The 22,686-nt window shown below is 39.3% G+C and overlaps 2 protein-coding genes across 7 annotated transcripts in view; one reads left to right on the forward strand and one right to left on the reverse strand.

The window, feature by feature from the left end:
* LOC122659695 (SWI/SNF-related matrix-associated actin-dependent regulator of chromatin subfamily A-like protein 1) overlaps positions 1 to 6,973 on the forward strand; it is a 152,594-nt gene extending 145,621 nt beyond the window's left edge. For 3 of the 4 annotated variants that reach the window (XM_043854794.1, XM_043854797.1, XM_043854796.1), the window contains 3 exons: positions 3,685 to 3,743; positions 3,893 to 3,929; positions 5,928 to 6,203. In XM_043854794.1, coding sequence (XP_043710729.1) covers positions 3,685 to 3,743; positions 3,893 to 3,929; positions 5,928 to 6,077 — 246 coding nt within the window. In that variant the 3' untranslated portion in view covers positions 6,078 to 6,203. Of the gene's footprint in view, positions 1 to 3,684; positions 3,744 to 3,892; positions 3,930 to 5,927; positions 6,204 to 6,951 lie in introns of those variants that run through there. The other variant, XR_006332532.1, reaches the window with a different exon arrangement.
* A 757-nt stretch (positions 6,974 to 7,730) lies between these two features.
* On the reverse strand, positions 7,731 to 21,678 carry LOC122657592 (protein translocase subunit SecA, chloroplastic). Of its 3 annotated transcripts, XM_043852340.1 has the most exons (20): positions 21,155 to 21,673; positions 19,971 to 20,043; positions 19,504 to 19,710; positions 17,632 to 17,735; positions 17,319 to 17,498; positions 16,624 to 16,842; positions 15,921 to 16,034; positions 15,711 to 15,824; positions 13,272 to 13,439; positions 12,282 to 12,457; positions 11,703 to 11,769; positions 10,986 to 11,132; positions 10,650 to 10,745; positions 10,487 to 10,555; positions 10,275 to 10,376; positions 9,940 to 10,191; positions 9,779 to 9,846; positions 9,074 to 9,191; positions 8,198 to 8,437; positions 7,731 to 8,043 (listed from the first exon to the last, which is right to left on the reverse strand). In XM_043852340.1, the coding sequence occupies exons 1-20, from the start codon at positions 21,572 to 21,574 to the stop codon at positions 7,918 to 7,920; spliced, it is 3,060 nt and encodes a 1,019-aa protein (XP_043708275.1). In that variant the 5' UTR covers positions 21,575 to 21,673; the 3' UTR covers positions 7,731 to 7,917. The 3 variants fall into 3 exon arrangements, 2 of the variants coding, with proteins under 2 accessions (XP_043708275.1, XP_043708276.1); XR_006332327.1 differs by lacking the exons at positions 7,731 to 8,043; positions 8,198 to 8,437; positions 9,074 to 9,191 and adding an exon at positions 9,527 to 9,642 and having other exon boundaries at positions 9,720 to 9,846; positions 21,155 to 21,678; XM_043852341.1 differs by lacking the exons at positions 16,624 to 16,842; positions 17,319 to 17,498; positions 17,632 to 17,735 and having other exon boundaries at positions 19,520 to 19,710; positions 21,155 to 21,670.
* Between the last annotated feature and the right edge of the window lie 1,008 nt (positions 21,679 to 22,686).

Below are 22,686 nucleotides of genomic sequence, written 5' to 3' on the forward strand. Positions count from 1 at the left end.
CTTCCCTGACTGGCCATCGGTGGTATGTCACTTTCATTGACTGTTATTCTAGGTTCACTTGGGTTTACCTTCTGCACACAAAGAGTGAAGTTTTTTTATGTTTTCAACACTTTCATCAAATGATTAAGACCCAGTTTAATGCCACTCTTCAAATTTTGAGGAGTGACAACGGGAAAGAGTATATGGAAGGTCGGTTCCAAAAATACCTTCCGCACATGGAATCCTCCATCGGACATGTGTCGACACTCCGCCCCAAAATGGTGTGGTGAGAGAAAAAACCGCCACCTCCTCGGAGGTGGCTAGGGCCCTTATGTTTGCTCGTGCACTGTCCCTTCCCTTTATTGGGGGATGCTTGTCCTTACCGCAGCCTATTTAATTAATAGGCTGCCCAGTCGGGTTCTTCTTTCAAAAGCCCCTATTGAGCTATTACTTGGCTCTTTTTCCTTTATAGTCCCACCTAAGGTGTTTGGATGCATTTGTTATGCTAGGGATACAAGGTCCCCTGGTAAACTTGACCCACGTAGCCTCCACTGCATTTTCTTGGGTTATTCTGCTACCCAAAAGGGGTACAAATGTTACTACCCTCCATCCCGCAGGACTTTTGTCAGCATGGATGTTGTCTTTCATGAACATGTTCCATATTATGTGTCCCCACCTCTTCAGGGGGAGAGTGTTAGTGAAGATGTGCTGACTATTGACTCTCCACCTCCACTTCATCTGTTTACCATGAGTCTCGAACCAGTTCGGCCTGCCCCTAGTACTCCCCCGAGGCGGGGAAGAGGTTCTACACCTGGGGAGACCATTGCTATTCGGGGGAGCAATCTACCTCGGTCCGGACTCCTATCCAAAGGACTATTAGTGAATTTCAAAGGAGGATTGATGCGGTAATGTGAAGACCTATGCAAGGAAACATAAGCGAGTTCAATCAATCTGTTGCTCGATACCCATCCAATTGCCGAACCCGGATCCAGAACCTGCCTCTCCACCTGGTAATGATCCTGACTTACCTATTGCTCTTCGCAAAGGTGTCAGAACTTGCACTCAGCATCCCATATCTCATGTTGTTTCTTATGATTCCCTTTCCCCATCCTTTCGTGCCTTTATTTCCTCTCTTTCTTCTGTTCGTATTCCTAACAATTGGCAGGAAGCTTTATCAGACGGAAAGTGGAAGGCAGCTATGATGGAAGAAATGGACGCCTTGAAGAAAAATAACACATGGGAGCTTGTGGTTCTTCCACCTGGGAAGAAAACCGTTGGATGTAAATGGGTGTTTGTAGTGAAACAGAAGGTGGATGGCATGTAGATAGGTATAAAGCACGACTCGTGGCCAAGGGTTCACTCGGACATACGGCATTGATTACCAGGAAACTTTTGCACACTGTTGCAAAGTTAAATACTGTTCGTGTGTTATTATCTTGTGCGATCAACCTTGGATGGGATTTGCGGCAACTAGATGTAAAAATGCCTTCCTAAATGGAACTTGGATGAGGTGTATATGGACATTCCACCAGGGTTCTCTTGTGCGAAACCAAGGAAAAATATGCATCAAGCGCGCACTTTATGGGCAAGCATACCTCGAGCATGGTTTGGCGGTTCCACAAGGCCATGATTTATGTGGGCTATAAGCGAGTAATGCTGATCACACACTCTTTATAAAGAGGGTTGGTGAAAAACTCACTTGTTCTTATAGTCTACGTTGATGATATAGTGGTTCCGCAATGATGGCGATGAGATCAGACGGTTGAAGACCTTCCTTGGACAAGAATTTGAGATTAAAGATCTAGGAAAACTACGATACTTTCTTGGGATTGAAGTAGCCAGATCTTCTAAAGGCATTTTTCTCTCCCAAAGGAAGTATGTCCTAGACTTATTGGCTGAGACCGGGTTGCTAGGCTGTCATCCTTCAGATACTCCTATAGACCCTACTGTTCGACTCAAGGAGAAAGAGGGTGAGCCTGTTGATAAAGGCCGGTACCAAAGACTTGTAGGGAAGTTGATTTATCTTTCACACACGCGTCCTGACATTGCTATCGCCGTGAGTACTGTGAGCCAGTTTATGCATGATCCCTACTCTTCTCATATGGAGGCTGTTCTTCGTATCTTGCACTATTTGAAGTTAGCTCCTGGAAAAGGAATTCTTTTGTCTACGCATGGTCATCTACGGATAGAAGCATACACTGATGCTGATTGGGCTGGTTTTTGTGATCGGAAGTCTATTTCTGGGTATTGCTCCTTTGTAGGTGGAAATCTTGTTACATGGCGTAGCAAGAAGCAAAATGTGGTTGCTCGTTCTAGTGCCGAAGCTGAGTTTCGAGCTATGGCACAAGGTATTTGTGAGTTACTATGGCTTAAAGGTTTGCTACAAGATCTTGGTGTTCCTATTCGTCTTCCTATGATGCTGTACTGTGACAACAAGGCTGCTATCAGCATAGCACACAACCCAGTACAGCATGATCGTACCAAGCATGTTGAGGTGGATAGTCATTTCATCAAAGAGAAGTTAGAAGCTGGGCTGATTTGTATTCCCTTTGTGACATCTGCGGATCAACTTGCTGATATCTTCACCAAGGGATTGTCTAGAAAATTGTTTCATCCTAATCTAGTCAAGTTGGGCATGATCGACATCTTTGCTCCAACTTGAGGGGGAGTGTTGAAATAGGCTGCTTACCCGATTGGGGTAAGCAGTCCTAGTTGGATTGGGATTAGTCCTACTAGTCCTAGCTGATTAGGATTAGTCCTAGTCATGTTACGAGTAGTACTAGTCAGATTGGATTCTTTTATTTTATTTTATTTTTATTGTTTTATCCTCAGCTGAGTCCTATTCTGGCATTCCTAGTTGTATTAGGAATTCCTAGTAGGACTAGGACTGAGGTGTTATTATTCCTATTTGTACTTTGATTAGTTTACTTCAAGTTATTATAAATAAAGGGGCTTGGGTGATCGATTCCAATCACTCAAGCATTCATTCCAATGCTGTTTACAGATCTTATGCTCCATGACACTAACCTAATCCTACGCTTTTGGACTAACTTCTTTATCCGCACTTGTCATGGTGTGAAAACCTTTGCTCACTTGTCACTGCAAGCGGGTGCTGAAGTGGTGCATCGGGGGACGCCATAGCTCACCCTTGCTCACGTGTCACTGCAACCAGGTGCTGAAGCTGTGCATCAGGGGACGCCCTAGCTAACCATCCAATACACCTGGGGCATAGTGCAGCACGTCGCTTCCGAGGGACGCCCTTGCATAAGATTGAAAATGTAAAACTCTAGGATCCAAGCTAAAAAGATTTGGCAATAGTTTTTACAATGCAGGATGCTGACTTGACGCACCAACCCTCCTTTATTCGGGCTTGGGACCGGCAGCAAAAAAATTTGGCGGAGTTAAAATAAAGATTACATCTGAAAAGTATAATTACCAATATGGCAAGAATTTTCGGTGGGTTGCACAATCATGACTACAAAACTTTCCTTTTTCTTTTTCAAAACCAATTTCCATTCCCTTTACTTGCAACCAGATGGAGCCTAAAGATATTTGTCCTACTGTGGTAGCTCAGGGGATGAGTATATTAGGTAGGCCAATCTATTGAGTAAATGTAAGAGTGATAATGAGTTTCCAAGATTTTTTTCATTTGATAGATGATGTTAAAACTTAACTAGTGTTGATATCTTTTGTTTGTATTGGTAGGTGTCATCAGTCAACATTTACTATTTGCTTGCAAATGACACAGTTGATGACATAATCTGGTATGATTTTTCTAATTTTTATTTTGAAAGATGAATTTTCCTTTAACTGTGGAGAACCACTACAAGCCAATCCCAGTTTGTAGGGGAGGGGTTTTGACATATGTCTTGATGACGATTTGTGGGTTACTAACGTGTTATTTGCAATGCAGGGATGTGGTTCAGAGCAAGTTGGAAAATCTGGGCCAGGTTCTGTCTCTATTGTCTTGTTTTTCTTTCAAATTTTAAAATATTATTCTGGAGTCATGCACACAAGACATGCTGGAAATACCATTTCCAACTTTCATGTAAGTGCTGGATGGAGCTTAAACAATAGGGGCAGAAGAGGGGCACAATGGGAAATTTTATTTCCTGTCAATTCTAAAGATTAATGACATTTCAAACACTCTGAAATGAAAATGGGAAACATCTATTTACTGGACTGATTGATTCCGGGACCTGTGACAGTAGGGGTAGATGGGTATACCAAAGGCAATGACTGAATTGGTAGCACTGCTTATGCATGGAAATTTGTGATTTTAACCGCTTTGAAACTCCAACTAATGGAGTTCCCTATGAAGAAACCAATGAGACCTCAGCTTGGGATCACAATGGTGTAGTTCATAGTTGGGAAATACCACCTCAGTAAATGTTGCCAAATTGCTCCACCATAGCATGGATGTCATCCATAGTTGTCAAGGCGTCGCCTAGGCATCCAGGCGCCTTGGTCACCTAGGGGGGTGCTTTTTTTGCCTTGTTGGTGTCACCTTGTGTCCCCTCCAATGCCTTGGGTCGTCTAGATGCTGTGACAACTATGAATTTTCATCACTGCAGGTTTGTGTTCTGCCCCAGCTGTTTCCTTCTTCGAGCATCTCTAACTTTTCAAATATCAATAACTCTGAAGTGTCGCTCCATTCTTCCTCTTGCTTGCTGCCATGCATGCACAATTATGGAATCTACCACCAGGCATATGACCAATATATATTGATCTGTCAGCAATGATGCCTCATACTGCATTGGTCTGAATTGTCGTTCTTCTTGACTTGTTCCAAATGACTTCGGGTGAGTGCAGAACTCTCCAGAACGCATAAAGAACCTTTCACTTGAGGAAGAAGAGGCTCAAACAAATATAGAAATTTTCTGCCATCAAATTCAACTTCACTTCAAATCTCATTTTGCACCATCTGGTTTAACTTATGAAGCCCTTCCCCGTGCATTTTAAAACTTCTCTTACTGTCACAGCCTCAGTCATGGCAAATTAATATCCATTATCTGTTACTCCAAGCAAGGGCCAGAATCTGACTAATTTGAAATTGATGGCTGAAAATACTGCCCATTATGCCCTTCCCTGTGCTATTCATAATGTGTCACCACCTTATCTAAAAAATATTACCCCTTGGAAAGATCAATTCCTGTCTGATCAGCAGAAGAGACCGATCGCGATAATTCCTGCCTGATCTGTAGAAGTGGCTCATTATGTACTTTCAGGGTTACCAATATTGTCATCCAGTGTGATATGGTTGCCAATATTACATTTCCATGTGGCATCACACTGAAGCTTTCTACTCAAGAGGAAAGCTGTATTTTGTATGGAACTTATCTGTATTTTGGACTTGGGCTTTAGTGTTGTATTGAAAAAATATAAAAGTTGAAGAGGACCACCATCGAATAATTCTGGTGGAGTGGAGTTAATCACGTGCACTTGATGGTACCGGTAGCTATATTTGAGTTGTTGGCATGCTTCCTTTCTCAAATATAAAGAAAAAGGGAGGGGGGGGGGGGGGGAAGTAGAAAGTTCTAATTTCTTTAAATCTGAAATAGTAATATTTCTTCTTTTACATCCATTATTTCTCCTCTTCATCTTCCATATTTCTTTAATCTCTCCACCTTTATTACATGATCATGGTAAAGGTGACTGATGGATCCTAGAAAGTGGTTAGAACCTGAAAAACCTATTTGCATGCTGGTTGGGTGGTTTTAAAACCAACCCAACTCCTAAAACAAGTATTATAAGTTGTAGTGGCCTTTGTGAAAGTACTATTACTAAATGCTGCTACTATTTTGATATGTATTACCAGGTGTGTTTGTTTTAATGAAGCCATATTGGTCTATTACCTTTTTCTTTTTTCCAGTTTTGCCTGTTGAATGGATGTAACATCTTGTAGATTTAGTTCTGACAGTCCTGTCTAAATTTTTGGATCAACACAGATGCTCGATGGTCACGAGAATACCTTGGAGGTCTCAGACAATCAGCCAAGAAGCAGTCCCTCAAAGCAAGGAACACTTGATTCTTTCATAAAGCGATGTAATGTGAGCGGCAACTCTGGACCTCCAAAACTCAAGCATCCCAGAACCTGATACACATACTGTGAACCATGTATATAAAGAGTAGACCCCACCTTGGGAAGATGATATGCAATTTGTATATTATATGTAACTAGACTATCACCAAATCCAACCCCCCCCCCCCTCCCCAACCCAAAAGGGAGAGGAAAAGCAATTACTCGCCCTGACAGAGATGGAAATTGGGTGATGCTTTTGTTGGGGGCATGTAATGTCAGTGGAATGGAGCACAACTTGTAACTGATTTATGGTTGTATTATTAGAGAATAGAGTACTTTTTATTTTACATTGTTCAATTATGATTGGCTTTATGAGTTAGTCTTGGTTCTTGATATTCTGGTATTTCATTTGGATTATGCGTCTGATCATTTTTTGTTAGTGGTCGGATGGGTTTGCAATGTGGCCTTCATTTTCCAAGTTTCAAACTTGTCAATCTTCACTTTTTGATAATTGCAACGAATGCAATTGTTCATGGTGTTGGTTATTACTGGCATCTTCACTGATTGGTTATTGATCCTTTTGAACAGGGAAATTTACCAGGTATGTGACGGCTCTGAGGCACAAGATTAAGATGCCATAGAGTGCCCGTCCACCATTAGTCTTGTAACAGTAAAGTATGTTCCATAGTGATGCCTCCTAGAGCTGCAATTCTGGTTTTCCTGTTTACAAAGCCAAAAGACCAGGAACAAAGAGGTAGCTGATCTGATTGACCTGGTTCGACACGCCAGGAGTTATGAAGGAAACAATGCTGGTGGAATTTAAGGCGTTTGTCAACTTTGTTGAGCTCAAGACATTTCTTACTCTTATTCTATTAGAAAACCAAGTATTAAAACACTCGACAGCACAACAAGCGTGGTATTTCAATCTTTGGTGACTCTTGCACAAACCTCTTCCCAACCCAAAAACAAAAATAGCTGATGAATAATTCAATCATTTGTTGATACCCACAAAGTTATAAGAAATGAACAAAAATCTTTAATGAATCACTCAATTATTTGTCAATACACACAAGGTTGCAAGAAATAAATCATTGATTGAGGTGGTTCAAGTTCATTAGTTCATCTTCATGGCTTCGTGCGGGTTTTAAAAAAAAAAATTGGGGATGTCCTTGTGCATGTCCAGAAAAGGAACATTTTCAGGCATATTTTGGATGTTCTAAGATACTCCATCAAGATTCCAGTGCCTTGGGTTGCTTCAACAACGATATATGGTGTATGTAGAAGTTAGAAACAGCGCCTGCTGTGGCATCTTTGTTTCCTGAGCAAATGGTCATTGCATGAGCCTGACTCTCAACCAATCAAAACAAATTTTGGTAATTAGAATGGACGTGGATGCTGTAGAAAGGAGACCGCTGGAACTAACAGTTCAATTCATTCAAGTAGTCTTCTTAACTAAATCCTCCATGACTCTTCACTGTAGTAGAGGAAAATTTTTCTCCAAAACCCAGTCATAGTTGAGCTAGTGGAATCAACATCGACAGGTTTTTTTTTTGGACAGGAAGGAGGGTAGGAGGAGGGGTGAGGGGTTCTATGGAGTTTTGGCTACGTGCACCAAAAATTAACAAATTCTCTGCCCATGAAATTATGTCAATTCAAAAGAAGAGGGCGGGGGTACAATGTATGCAATTAGGCAGCAATACTCCAGTGATTTACATTTCATTAATGTGTGTTTCCATTTTTCTTATTCCATGGTACAATGGGATGGGGTCATCTGAGGCTTAAACACAATGAACACTCCATTTTACTTGCTCCAGCTATACAAAATTGAGATGTTCCCAGCACATTTTTCCTTCCATCTAATTTTCACAAGGCTCCCACAATGAGGTCGGTCTTGTTGGATATCTGGAACTGAAAGACTAGGGAGATGCTTCTGCAAGACCAACTGGATTAGGTTTGTCATCGCTGCCTCTGCTGTTTGACACTAGCTGGCCTGAATTGTCATTTGGTTGTCTTTGTTGATCTTTTACAAGTACTGGTTGGAACTGAAAAATAAGAAATTAAACAGTCAATCAGACAGCTAGGATTCATAACTAAAACACAGTAACTGAACCATCTTTTTTTTTTTTTTTTTTTTTGTGTGGGTGGGGGTCTAAGTTACTTCTGCATCATGATTTCCCCATGACAATTGAGGCAAACCTGGTATATGGAATATATGACATTTCTTCTGATTTGTGCCATCATATCCAAGAATAGGTTGTAGCCCTCAAGCTTGTACTCGATAAGTGGGTCTCGCTGAGCATATCCCCTTAAACTGACAGCTTGCTGGACAAACTTGAGTGCTTGCAAGTGCTCCTTCCATAACCGATCAATGTTGCTCAGAATTAGGAACCTCTCAGCCTCCTTCATCAAGCCTGGTGCTTGCTTCTCAACTATGTCCTAAACATTAAGTGAAAACAGAAAGAACTCAGCAGAGAAATTACTGGGGCTACTGTAGGTTAACTGAAAACAGAAAGAACTCAGCAGAGAAATTACTGGGGCTACTGTAGGTCAATTCGTTTCAAGAACTCTGGTTCAAGAAGAATTCTATGAAGCCAACACATACAAGGTGAACAAACATAATAGTTTTAGACCTTTAATTAGAAAAGGCAATAAAAAATAAAACTTCTTCAGAGAGTAGTTCAGTCTCTTAAACCCAAGAAGAGGCTGCATCGACCACTTCTTCATGGAGGTCTTTTTCAAAGTGCTGGCACAATTGAATGATATTGTTTTAACAAGGGCAGTTTTATAATATACTATATATTAGGGATTAGCCACTCCTTTCTTTTGACTGCTGAGGGCAATGACCATACAAAGAGTCCATTATTCACTGTTTCATCAATGGGTTGTTTTAACTTCGAGGATGAGGCTAGGAGTTTGCCATTCATTCATTACTTCTAGGTGAATAGGCTCAAGATAAGTAAATAGTAGTATTTCAACCATTTAACTAGACCAAAATATTTTGGCAACGAAGGGGTTAAGATATAGAGCTCTGAAAGCCGTAGAAATCTTTCGCAAGTTTATAAAGAAACTCACCTTTTTCTGCAAGTATGCTTCACGACCACGGTAGTGAAGGTAATCTCGTAAGTCCTCATAACTAGAACACTTGTTCTCCAGGAGATCTGGTGTCAAATCATTCAACAGATAACAGTACCTGCAGAAAATATAACAGATGGGAATTGTCAGTAGGCTCTTAGAAATTCTCACTGCACTGGTAAGAAAGATGAGGGGCTAACCCAATGGTAAAATCAAATTAAAATTTTCTTGTGAATTAATTGTCTGGATAAGAGGATGCAAGAGAGATGTGTATACATGGGGTGTTTGTCTATTCACATTTTATTTTCCCCTTCTTGGTGGGGTGCCTGAGTTCAGTAAGCACAAGACTCAACCATCCATAAGGCCCAAATGGGAGTGGAGTAGGGAGATAAGAAAAAAGTCCAATCAGAGAAAAATAACCATCTGTCCCAACTGTTTTCTTTTTCGGGACAGCTGGAAAAATATGCAAAATGTCCATAGAATAGATATTGATGTTGAAGTAGCCTTCTGAATGTGATAATTTTTCTTCGTAGGACCACTTGCATGGTGGATCAGAGGTCAGACGCTCCATGTACGCAACATACAACCAGGAAAATGGGCTGTTCGTTTCTATTCCCATCATGCAAGTATTCCTCATCTTTCAATTTTGATCTGTGTTCAGATGCTGTAGGAACTAGCAACAAATAAAGGAAGGGTTCCTCTTACTGTTGAAGTTTTGCAACGAGCTTTCCAATATCCCAGCTCTCCTTCGGAGCATCAGAACCAATATTTGCCTATTTAAGTAAACAGAGAAGATTACATGAGGAACATTCATTGAAGAATATTCTTTTGGCCAAACAGGGTAACAGACTCGATGAATAAGTTACCTCCAATATGTCATCCATTGTCAGTTCAGCATATTCTATAAGAAGAGATTGTAGGTTGTCAGATTCAAGGGCCCGCCTTCTTTCTGTATAAACACGATCTCTTTGGCTGTTCAGGACCTCATCATATTCAAATAACTGCTTCCGAATATCAAAGAAATAATTCTCCACCTTCCGCTGAGCCTCATCTAGTGCTTTTGTGAGCATTTTAGACTCAATGGGTAGGTCCTCTATTCTGAAGGCACTCATCAAACCCTACAATTTGCGAACACAGGATACTATAAAACTCATACCATTTGTAGAACAAAATAAGACTCTCTGAGATAGCAGGTTAGAACCTGAATCCGGTCCCCACCAAAAATACGAAAGATGTTATCTTCAAGACTAAGAAAGAACCGAGAGCTTCCAGGATCTCCTTGCCGACCACTTCGACCTCGTAGCTATATACAACAATAAAGAAAGTCCACATCTAAACATGTGCAGGAAATTTTCAACACTTTGTAGGGAGCAAATGTAAGAGGGTAAGGTTAAGGTGGGAAAAACACAAAACCTGATTGTCAATTCGGCGTGATTCATGGCGCTCTGTCCCCACCACATGAAGTCCACCTGCTAACACAACCTGTGGAATTGTAGAAAAAGATGCATTAATGGCAACCTCAACCATCACCAGACATAAACATCAAAAGTGTTGTTCATCACAAGATAGACAGAACCTTCTTTCTTTCCTCCTCTGTGTAGATCTTATATTCTTCAACAATTGCTACAAAGGCACTCCGTAACTTTGCTATGACATCATCTCGGGTCGGCCCCTGTTGATTAAGTACAAAATTGTTGTTGGTAACATACAAATGGGATGGTACCATTGCAAATCTCAACTTATTTTTTTTTCGGGGGGTGAATAAATCCCAACTAATTTGACTTCTCTATTACCAAAAGAAACATAGCTCTCTGTTTCTGAGTTTCTTCTCATATGCAATTCATTTTTATTTTATCAAGTAGCTCATATGAGAGAGAGGGACAAAAAAAAGTATCTCAGAGATGAAATTCACCTTTTCACTTGAATAAGAGAGCCGGTCCTCTGCTTCGAGTTCAGTCAATGATCTTGGGCCCCATGTTTTGACAGCTAACTCTACTGCTTCATCAGCCAATGCAGTCTTCTCCTTGGATAGTTTGCAAGGAAATAATTTTTCATTCACCTGAAATTTCCTGATAAATAGTTACATCACAGAAGACAGAAACTTCACCATAGGGTTGTCAACGAATAGGATCTTGACCTGGATCCAATTTGATGAGGAAATCAATAATGTTTCAATCCGATCTGAACAAAGTAACCCAGCTACTAATTGGATCAAATTCAATAAACCCCTGGTTTGATCAAATTATGATCCTATGCGATTAACATCACATATACTTGTTATAATTCATAAATAAATAAATAAATAACATCACATGTACTGATATACATATATAATATGTACAGTGATGGTTAAACACATAATATTAATTTAAGAAATTTTATAAATTTTCGAGAATAGATACGCCTTCAATCTTTTTTCTTCTTGTATCCAATAAAAAATCTTTTTCCTTATGTTACTGTCAGGAATGTATGTTGTATTCTCTAATTTTTCATCAATTATCACCAATAATAAGGTATTAAATAATCAGATCAGGTCATGCAATTTCCAGGCGATCCAATTCAAGTTTGATCCGTTGACAGCCCTACATCATCAAACCCTAAAACAAGTAGATCAAAGTTCGAAACAAACCTTCCAAGTCTTCTTTGGAGGAGGTTTCTTGACTGATACAAAGCCTCCTTCGGTTGGCATAACAACCCTGCAGGATATTTTTTATACCAACTAAGAAACAATATAATTATATGACTTAGCAAGCTTTGAGATGATACACTTGAAGATTTTTCCTCATGTAGAGGTGTCTTGCAGTTCAAAGTGAACCACAATCTCAACTGTAGAGAATATGATGAATAAATCATATCAAAAGGCCATGGAATGACAATGACATCACACTATCACAGGATCCACTATTATCTGGACTCTATTTGTTTGAACTATGAATTTGGGGACAACCACAAAGCAACCCTAGATACCCAGAATCAGGGACATCTACAATGGAAAGGATATTACACCATGATCAACCAACCATCTATAAGTGGAAATCAACAAACCCTCATCCGTTAGACATTGTTAGGAACACATAAAAATCAGGTTCACTATCTGGTAGAGTCAGAAAAGAAGCATGGTTAACAATTTTACCATTAAATGGCTTCCGGGGCCACTGGTCCACATCTAAGATATTGGATTACCATAAATTTAGAAGTCAGATGATACCTTGGCATAAGCATCTCACGTAGCTTTAACCTCGCCATAAATTCTGCATTACCTCCAAGGATTATATCTGTTCCACGACCTGCCATATTGGTAGCAATAGTTACAGCCCCAAGACGGCCACTTTGTGCTACAATTTCTGCTTCCCTCTCCACATTCTCTGGTTTTGCATTTAGAACCTTTGAATAAAATGTATTAGTTCAAGTTTCTGAAATGCAGAAGAATTATATAAATAGCTGCGCTATGTTTATTGCACTGCTATGGAAGACAAGGAATTGTGATACCAAATTAACATTTTCCCTTCCATAAGGATAGCAAAGAGGTGGATCAACCGGGGTCCTGATTTTCCCCACCCTATTAGTTAGGACAAGGTATGTCACTCTTGCAGTTAGGATCGGGTTTGCTATTCCAAAAACCCAGGCCTTTTCCTACAGGACCCAGCCTACCAGTTCACTCCATTTGGTTTGATTCCCCCATGTGATAGAACACAATAACAAGAGCTCCATACTTGTGATATCTGCACCTGCTTCAAGCCTTGATTACTGCTTGGGAGATTGGTATGATGCCAGTCAGACCATCTAATCCTTATCAATATAGGATGGGACTAATCCAATCTATTATACCCAGTGGATTGGCCAATCTATTGGTAGAATTAGACCCTTTTTCTCAATGGATCTGCCAATCGTATGTCTGTATCATCCGATCCGGAGCAATTTGGATTGGTGCCTATCAGGAACCCTATGACCCCCAATTCCAACCCTTAAATCCTTCCTCATGACTTTCAGATTGCTGTCTGTTCAAGTACAAGATGACATCCTATACCAATCCTCAAATCTTTGATTACTAACAAACAAATCTTAGGGTCCTAATTGCCTCGTGATTCGAGAGTCAACTCTGCCACATGTGTTTGACATTGGTGAAATCCCTACATCCCTATCCTTCCTTAACCGCACTTAAATGATATCTTGTTAATTTGGATTAAATAGACCTCACCTCATGTGGAATCCCAGCTTCACACAGCTGTTCTGACAACAAGTCACTCTGCTCAACACTGGTTGTGCCAACAAGTACAGGGCGGCCTGTCTTGTGCATCCTACAAATTTCTACCACAACAGCTCGCCATTTTCCATTAGTTGACCTGAAAACAACATCTGACTCATCCTGAAATGGGAAAAAAATGCAATGAGAAAAGATTCTCATAGGTCAGTAACATATTATAGTCACAATCTTTAATATCCTCCAAGCACATATCCCATTCTTGGGACGAGCAGCAGGGAGAGGTGACAAAGACAGTAGAATACGCTCGACCACTTCTTGTCTTCGCCTTTCAAGTTTTAGGAAAAAAGGGGAGGGGGATTTGTCTATTCAGTAGACCTAGGAATGCAATGAGGCACCCCCACCCCAAATGAAGCAGGTTTGGTAAGGTCTAATTCATTTCAAGGTCAACACACATAAGGCCCTTTATTCTTCCAACATGCTCCAATAGTGCTAGGGATATGGATGCTAAAAAATTAATCGTCTGGGTTTAGGTGGGTGAAGTATTGGAAATCCAGCCTACGAACTAAGTAGCTAGACCCAGGCCAGGATCAGGCCAACATTGGAACAAGAACAGTTTAAGCTAAGCCCACCCCTGTCTACATACATGGACCATGCCTAAGGGTATTCTTTTGTAAACTTCAAGGCAAAGCCCAGCCTGTCTATTGAAGAGGCTTGAAAATAAAGCTTGGTCCCAGCCCATCAGGCCATAAATGCAGACTAAGTCAAGGCCTATCAACAGCCCTTAGACATAGAAAATGGGAATATGACCCTTAATTTTCCAAACTCCACAGCATGGACTCAGCTATGAGTATCCCATGCCTTAAGTTTCTTCAAGCTATATGTCGTTTCTAGTCTTTACATCAGGTTGAATTTAATGAAACTTAAATATATTTACATAATTTAGCTCAATAAACTTGATTAGAGCATAACTTTAATCTTTTCTAGACAAAAGTAATAAGGACAGTGTCAAAATGAGCACATGGCACAACAGGAAACTCTAATTGTATTCTAGAAGTATCCATCCAATAATATACATCCTTATAGGCAGAAGTACAGCTCCCACTATTGAGAAAGGAATAGGGAAAAACAAATGTCCTAATTCTTTTTTCTTTTAGACATTAAACAATTACTTGTTAGAAAACAAATAAGAAATAGATAAAATTAGCAAAGACTGGTCGAGCATATTCCTAGCATGAGGGAATCCCTAAAAAAGGACAAGGAAAAAACACCCACTACATTTACCTTATTTGGTTATACACTTATACTGCAGTAGTGCTTTACCATCCCGGGATAGTAAATATGGTCCCGAAAAATTTTGTTGTATCTTTTTATTTCTTATTATTTTTCCTATTTACTATTATTTGATTTATAATTTCTTTACAAGCACAGATTCTTACTTTGCAAGTGGATCCTTTCCCTTTCTTTTTCAAGTCATTACTCTTGTTCTCTACTCCCTCAAGACTTGCTTCTTATTTTTCCTTCACCCTTTTCCTGTCAGCAAGCTGCGAGCAAGGCAGCTCTGCTCCAGAAAGAAAAGAAGCCAGCAGGTCCTTTTCTGCTTGACCCACTAATTCATGAGTAAAGCCACCTTTTGCCACCCCTCATTCTGCATGAGTAGATCTTCACTAAAATCTGGCTCTATTGGTGGACACAATGGACAACTCACTCTGCCATGAGAACAAAGAAAGCCGCACTATCTCCTTGCAGCTTTGCCGGTATGACCGGAGAATTCATCTCGAAGTCAATAGCATGTCAGGCAGGTACTAAGGAGGATATAGTCGAGTGAGTCTCAGACTTTTTCTCCTTGCGACAGCTCACTTCGACGTTTCCAATTTCCCATAGAATCTCCAGGGCGTTCCTAGGCTCTATAGTTTTGTTTAGTTATCTTCTCTGTCTGAAAATAGCTTTGATTTGCTTCACCGATGAGAATTTTTACCATTTTTTGTTTTGTTCATCAAAACTCATCTTAATCTCCATTGAGATTACAGCCTTAGCCCCAATGCCCCTCTCCTGGAATTCTTGTTGTCCTGTTTTTGGATCAGGGCTGGGGCATATGCCAGGTGACTTAGAAAATGATAGGCAACCCGCTTCTAATAGTTGTTTTTTCCATTCAGGATTGCTCTTACAGCTATTTTGTGTCCATAAGCTGCAGTACCAGAACAAAAGGAATATCTAACAAGTTCCATATAATCAAACCATACTATATATAGATGATGAAATAAGAACTCTCTAGAAAGTTATATCCCTGATCCCCCCCCCCTTCTCTTTTATTGTGTTTTTGTATTAATCCTTGTAAGTAAACCAGTGGGGCCTATCAAAACTATAAATAAAATACAGTAAACCAATGGGGACCCGAATTCTTCCCCAAGGAAATGGAACAACTCTAAAACAAACCTTTCTTATCATGGGCTTGTTTGTAGGAACAATTGTGACCTTAAGCTTGTATATGCTCTCAAATTCAATGCTTTCAGTTGCTGCAGTGCCAGTCATTCCACAAAGTTTGGGAAACTGTGTCAGTTAACATCAACCAAGGTTAGAACGGAGATGATAATTGACGATATGCTTTAGCTAACAAGAAAGAGAGAAAATCATCCCAAGGCTCACCTGAAGAAAGAAGTTTTGATAGCTGATGGATGCTAGTGTTATTGTTTCATTTTGAATTGGCAAATCTTCCTTTGCTTCAACTGCTTGGTGAAGTCCATCACTCCATCTTCTTCCCTGCCAAAAGAGAGTGAAGTAAGAACAAAGTTGGGAAAGAAAAATGGGGAAAACTGAAGCTAGAAGCCTCCAAATCAAACAGGTGGTCTTGTTTGAAGTTTATCATGTAGTGTTAATGCTCATGTAAAGGGCTCCACATTGTTGTGCTGATCGATTCACGGAGTCTATTTATAGATTCAAATATATAACCAGTCTGAATCTACAACATTATATGTATTCTTACACCACATACTTATACAAGAAACAAGTTAAACATAATTACTACTTTGATTGCCTAAATGCTTTGAGTTTGAGATTGTGCTCATGAAGTGGGAGAGCAAGCATCCATTCTCATCCCATGCCAGGTATCGTCATCACTGATAAGCATCATAATTATGCAGACAAAAATTTGGAGGTTAATGAACATCATGATATTTGATGGATTTAACAAGCACTATAATATTTATAGGTAAAATGAAATCTTCAAGAATCATCTTTGCCTTAGTAGCAGGTGGGAAGTGCTGAGGACAAATTCAATAATTAAGAAATTGATGCAAATCTATAACACAATTTCACAATTTAGAGTGTCATATCCATAATTAGGGATTACCTGCATGACTCGACCAGTAAACTCATCCACAATGAGAACCTCTTTGTCACGGACAATGTAGTTCACATCTCTAAGAAAGAGTTCTTTTGCTTTTATTGCATTCAGAACATATGATGCCCACTGTTCTCGAGGATCATATAGATCTTTGACATCCAAGATTTCTTCAGCATCCTCATAACCTTGTTCAGTGAGTAGAACAGTCTTTTGCTTCTCATCAACCTAAAAGTAGCCCACACGAGAAAAATAAAATGAACACCCACACTCCATCATTTTATAACCATCAAAGACATTATAACCTTTTTCCAATTTAATGTTACAGTTAATGTAAGTTTAGCCATATGTTTGCATTGTTTTTTCCTTTTAAATTGGTAGGCTCCCATTTAGATGGTTCGATTGAATACCATTATAGGACAATTTTAAATGTCCAATTTACCAGCTTCTTGTCTGATCTTTAATTTTAAATCAGACTGATTCCAGGACCCCTGAAAGATCTGGTCAGGTTCATAATTGATTTGACCATCTAGGTTGATCCAAAACATATGACATCACCCATTACACCATAAACCAAAAAAAAAACATAAATTAGGAAATATAGTGGGTAACAAGCCAATAACTAGTGATTAACAGTACCCTAGAATATGTTAAAATAACTAAACTCTGTAATACAATCAATCAGTGAAAACTCTATTCCTCACAGTATAGTGCAGATCTCTCTCAAAGGCTGCAGCAATCTTGGCAGCCTTGTAGTAACGATCACTTGGTTTCTCAGCAGGTCCTGAGATGATGAGAGGAGTCCTTGCTTCATCAATAAGGATGGAATCTACCTCATCAATTACACAGTAATTGAAACCTCTCAAGACTAGCTCATCAACACTCTGCAAGTACCAATTGAAAGAACTTCCATCAGACAAGCACTCAAGGAGCAAAAGAAAGGTAAGGGTATTGAAATGCTACTGGGATGCAGAAAAATGGAAGTTAAAATGACAATGGCCAGAAAAATTTGCTTGCCGTGGCAAGGTTATCCCTCAAGAAATCAAAACCTAGCTCACTGTTGGTAACATATGTGATGTCACACAAGTAGTTTTCCCTCCTCTGCTCACTTGACATATTCTCTGCCAACACAAACATTTCACTGTTAGATCAGAGTTGCAATATGAATTCAAAATCTTTTTCACAAAAAATATGGTGAATTAATTAAGTTATCCACCGACTTTGGACTCCCCAACAATGATTGATCATGTGGAATGACTCAAAGGAAAATGACCATTTGATTCAACACGAAAAAACCGGAAACTGGTTATAGTAAGAAATTAAAAAATATATATGAAGTAGACATGGTGCTAATACTTGAAAATTGGTAGGGGGTGGATAAGATAAAATAAAGATGGTGACCTAGAACAACCCTGAGTGAGAAAACAAGAATTAATGCTATATAATGGTTTCATAACTACACCAAATGATATCTCCTCTTTTTTTTTTTCTTTCAGGGAGGGGGGAGAGGGGGAGGAGAGGGGGTTGACCTCTTTGTCAAAAACAGGGTGAGCCCAACTCCCTACTGTAACAAAGAAGGGCAGGGAAACATCCACGGAAGAAAGAAATTTCTATAGAGGGAAACAGATAAGATACTGGCTGAAACGCATTTATCATGGGAGAGAGTCCCTGAAAATGGAAATGAGATGGAAAAGAGTTACCATTTATCCTGAAAATTAAACGGTATTGGGTGGTTAAAATTCTTCAGTGGCAGCAAGACCAACCACAAGAAATCAAGGACAAGGGACAGAAAAGAATAGTTCTCCAAGAATATAGATCCAGACCTTTCATGCCAAGATGAGAGCAGAAAGAGAAAGGATTTGTCAAAAAGTTTGAATTCTGGTTCTTGAAATAAAATGTGAATATCATTATATAAGAACAAACAACAACAACAACAACCATCCTAATTGATAAGAACAAACCTAGTTGATAAAATCACCCCTCAACTAATTTACAGTGGGCGAGCCTTGGCGCAACGGTTAAGTTGTGGTATTGCAACTTATTGGTTGTGGGTTCATAACTTGGAAACAGCCTCTCCTGCGAAGCAGGGGGTAAGGCTGCATACATTTGACCCTCCCAGACCCCGCAGTAGCGGGAGCCTCATGCACTAGAACACTCTTTTTCTTTTAACTAATTTAGAGAGTCATTCTTGTGACTAGATGCTCATATCAAATGAAAATTAAACTCTTGCCTGGCCACTAAGTTCAAGCATGTGTTTGTCATCAAAAGCTTAAAAATTAAAGTAAGGGCTTAGTCTAATGATCAATGACAAGAATAGAATGTGATTGACTCAGCTCAATATCATCCAGGGACTATGAAAGCTTTTCCCATTCAGTGATTTGAGCGCAAGCAAGGATTTCTTGTGCTTTTTATTATTATTATTTAGTTCATTTCGGTCATTATCATAATCAGCCAGGTCTCTCTCCTTGGCAGCATGATTATGGATTCCCCTTTTCTTTTTATTGAGGTTAAAAACAAAGTGGTTATATTGACCATACAACGACTGACCATTATAATTCATTAGGTATGAAATTTAAGAACACAATTTTTTTTTTTTAAATTCTAATAACAAGGAATGAGTCTGATAAAAGTCTTAAATAAGCTAGACCGCAGTAAAAAAAAAAATGCTTAAAAGCCTAATAATTTATAAATCAAGTATCCATAACTTAAAATGACAAAAAAAAAAATACAAATACAATTTAGAAGGAAATGACTAAAAATCGGCCAACATCCTAGTGAATGAAGCTGTATAGTTTTTTTTCAATTAAAATCAAACCTTACAGTAAAGACAATCTGAAGAGTATGGAAAAAAAAAAGGATTAGTAATAAAAAATGAAGAATGAAACATACGTTGGATCAGTCCAACCTGCAGTCCAAGAAATCGTGCAACCTGCCCAACCCACTCACAATCACGCCGAGCAAGATAATCATTAACAGTAACGACATGAACTCCTTTTCCACTTAGTGCATTCAAATAAGCTGGTAAAATAGCAACAAGAGTCTTTCCTTCTCCAGTTCTCATTTCAGCTATTTCTCCCTTATGAAGAACCATGCCACCTACATGACCAACAAATACGAACCTTAAGCATGACCCAAAAATTCAATAATAATATTGGGAACTGAAAATCTAAACTCCAAAGCAGGCCCAGTTATTATTTATTCCACACCAAATGTAAAATAACAAAAAAGTCCGAGCATAATAATCCATGATTTATACTCAGGTTAGGCGTGTTCTTGTTATTGGAGAAGCAATTTAAATTTTTATTGACAATGAAATCTAAAAGAACAAGTAAAAACAGAGGTCTAATTCAATATACCTATCAGCTGTACATCAAAAGGACGAAGACCCAGAACCCTCTTTGAAGCCTCTCTCACTACAGCAAATGCTTCCTGCCAATGAGGGAAGCAGAAGAAGTTATTTGTTTCTCCACTGAGATATATTACCAGATCTATAAGAAAAAATAAGCAAACTCAAAGCCCTTTTAGTTCTAGATATTCCACAATAGTGAATGGAACTTGAAAATTTAAACTAACCCAAAATACACAACAATTTTGTCAGTCAAGCAGTGTACATTAATCAAGATCCCTGTACAGTACCATCATGTGTTGGTGGCCAGACAAAAGTTGTCAAATTATGGTACTTGTGTCAGCAATCAGAGAATTTTCTCAATGGTGTCGCGGCACTGAGACAACCCATGTAAGATCTCTCACAATCACACGGATAATCTCTTTTTGTACAATTAAAAATGACATCACATACTCTAGGTTGGCTTTTTCTTTTCTTTTCTTTTTCTTTTTTTTTTTCTTTTTTTTGTTTTGTGTGTGTGTGGGGGGGGGACTGTGTTGGAACAACAAGATGCTTTTCTGGGAAATATCAATAATAGTAAGCATTATGCCAGAAATATAAATTAGAAAGCTTATCATCTGTGGTTGCTCAGCTTGCTGGGACTACTATTCAGCAAGAATTCTCTACAAGAGCTTTTAGTCTATAAAGACTACAGGTGAGCTTTGGAACCATAAAATTGGACGACATGGACAAGGAAAAGTTGCCAATCTTCTAGTTGAAAGAGACTGAAAGAGTCATGATTATAGCAGAAAGTTTAGCCTCCAAGGACATTGGAAGACCAAATTAGACTTCCAATCTCTTGAAACAACACGCAATTGAGACTCAAAGCTTATTGAGGGAATTGTTTTATTTTCTTTGTTTCTATGTCTTCTTTTTGGGTCTTTCTGTCATACTTATAAGTTGTTTGATTTCATGTAGGGAATAGGGAGGGGGAAGAAATATATATATATATATATATATATATATATATATATATATATAATACATTTAAAACTGAGACAACTTAATTCTCTTGAAACGACCTAGCATTTATTTTGTCCAATCCTTTCGAATAGGCTTCAACGAGGTCAAAGCAAGAATCTAGTCATATGAAACACAAAAGCATGATTTCCCGAAAGCACTGAATTTACTACACACAAAATTCTCAAAACTCACAGGCAAGAGCGAGTTCAAAGAATCACCCTGCTGCGCTCGTTGCTTTAACATGGAAGTTCTATCCCGCAATTCCAAATCGGACAACGCAGACATCTCGGCTTCCATTCCATTAATCAAACTAACAGTTGCAGCGTACTGCTGCCTCGTGGCCTCACCGGTATCGGTCCCTTTGAAAAGCCCACCAAGGAGACCTCCCAAGGATGCCATCGGACTAAACCGTTGTTGTCTGAAACCATCAAAATTGGATACTTTCGCCCCGAAACCGCACATGTGACGGGGTTCTCTGCCAAAAAAGGAGGTACCCATTTCGGACTTCGGGTGGTAATTGCTGTGGGAGAGAAGAAGTTTAGAAGGAGGAGGTACAAAACATTGGCAGTTCTTCACCACCGGATACGACCCCAATGCTGGTGCTGCTGTCATTTCTGCTTCTAATTTAGAAATGGGAAGCTTCGACCAATTTTTTTAACTACGGAAGCCTGAGATTTCAAACAAAGTTTGTGGCAATACTCAGCTCGAAATTTAAAATTCTTCAGATTTCCACTATCTTATATACCCTTGTTGTTTCAAAGCTTTGAATGGAGCTGCACAAGGAAAGGATCCTTCAGTGGAAGGAGGGCATGAGAACCCAATAACTAATCAACTACTAACATAGTAACATGTAGTTTGGGAAGATAAGGTGAGTTGTCGTGTTTATGACTTTTATGGCGGAACTTTGAGTTCTGATTTTATAAGTAGTGGCTCCAGAATCACTTTCGAACGTACTTCCTTCATTTTATTATCGACATCTTACTCAGAAGTTAGAACAAGAAATAGCCATAAACCATTACAGAAAAAGGCTTTTCACATAGAAATTTAACATTTCAAGGTAAAACATAAGCTTATTTAACATTCTACATAAACGAGATCCTCCTACCCCTTTTATTCCTACAGTAGCTCACGTCTGTATTTTTCTCGTCTGAGAATGTGAAATGGATCTAGAATGCATTTTAAGAATGCATATCAAACATAGCCGAAAACTGCTACTAATTTGTAACTAAGAGGGGGAAAATTAAAAAATTAAGAGCAAATTATTTGGACCTCTCCTGACCTTTCTGACAATTCAGTGAACGGCCCCTGCCCTTCTGACAACTACTCAGACCTCCCTTACTTTTCAAACTAGGCTTCACTTAACACCAGGCCGTTAACGGTGTTAATAATTAACCTGATGTGATCAAAATACCCTCACTTACAAAACACAACAACACACCTTTTCCCTTTCTTCTTCCTCCTCCTCTTCTTCTTCTTCTTTTTCCTCCTGCAAACCTTGAACCCAGATGAGATGCAACAGCACTCATCTCTCCAAAACCCACCTCATCCTTCTCGTTTCGCTTCCACAGCTTCAGATGCCCTTCGGGGCAGGGGAGGTTCCCATGAATAGAGAAAAAGAAGATGAGTGTGGATTCCGTCCCTTTGAACTCCCATGGCCACATTGATGAACAGATTTCTCAGCTTATGCAGTGCAAGCCTTTGTTCAAACAAGAGGTTCCCTTGTT

This window comes from Telopea speciosissima, chromosome 4 (genome assembly GCF_018873765.1).
Source record: "Telopea speciosissima isolate NSW1024214 ecotype Mountain lineage chromosome 4, Tspe_v1, whole genome shotgun sequence".
NCBI classification, from domain to species: Eukaryota; Viridiplantae; Streptophyta; class Magnoliopsida; order Proteales; family Proteaceae; genus Telopea; species Telopea speciosissima.

Excerpts from the sequence above, each read along its gene's own strand:
- LOC122657592 (XM_043852340.1), bottom strand. The coding sequence starts at position 21,574 with ATGACAGCAGCACCAGCATTGGGGTCGTATCCGGTGGTGAAGAACTGC. Across the intron at positions 20,044-21,154 it reads CTTTGAACTCGCTCTTGCCT|GAAGCATTTGCTGTAGTGAG; the intron begins GTGAGTTTTGAG and ends CCTCATTGGCAG. Across the intron at positions 15,825-15,920 it reads ATCAAAACTTCTTTCTTCAG|TTTCCCAAACTTTGTGGAAT; the intron begins GTGAGCCTTGGG and ends TAACTGACACAG.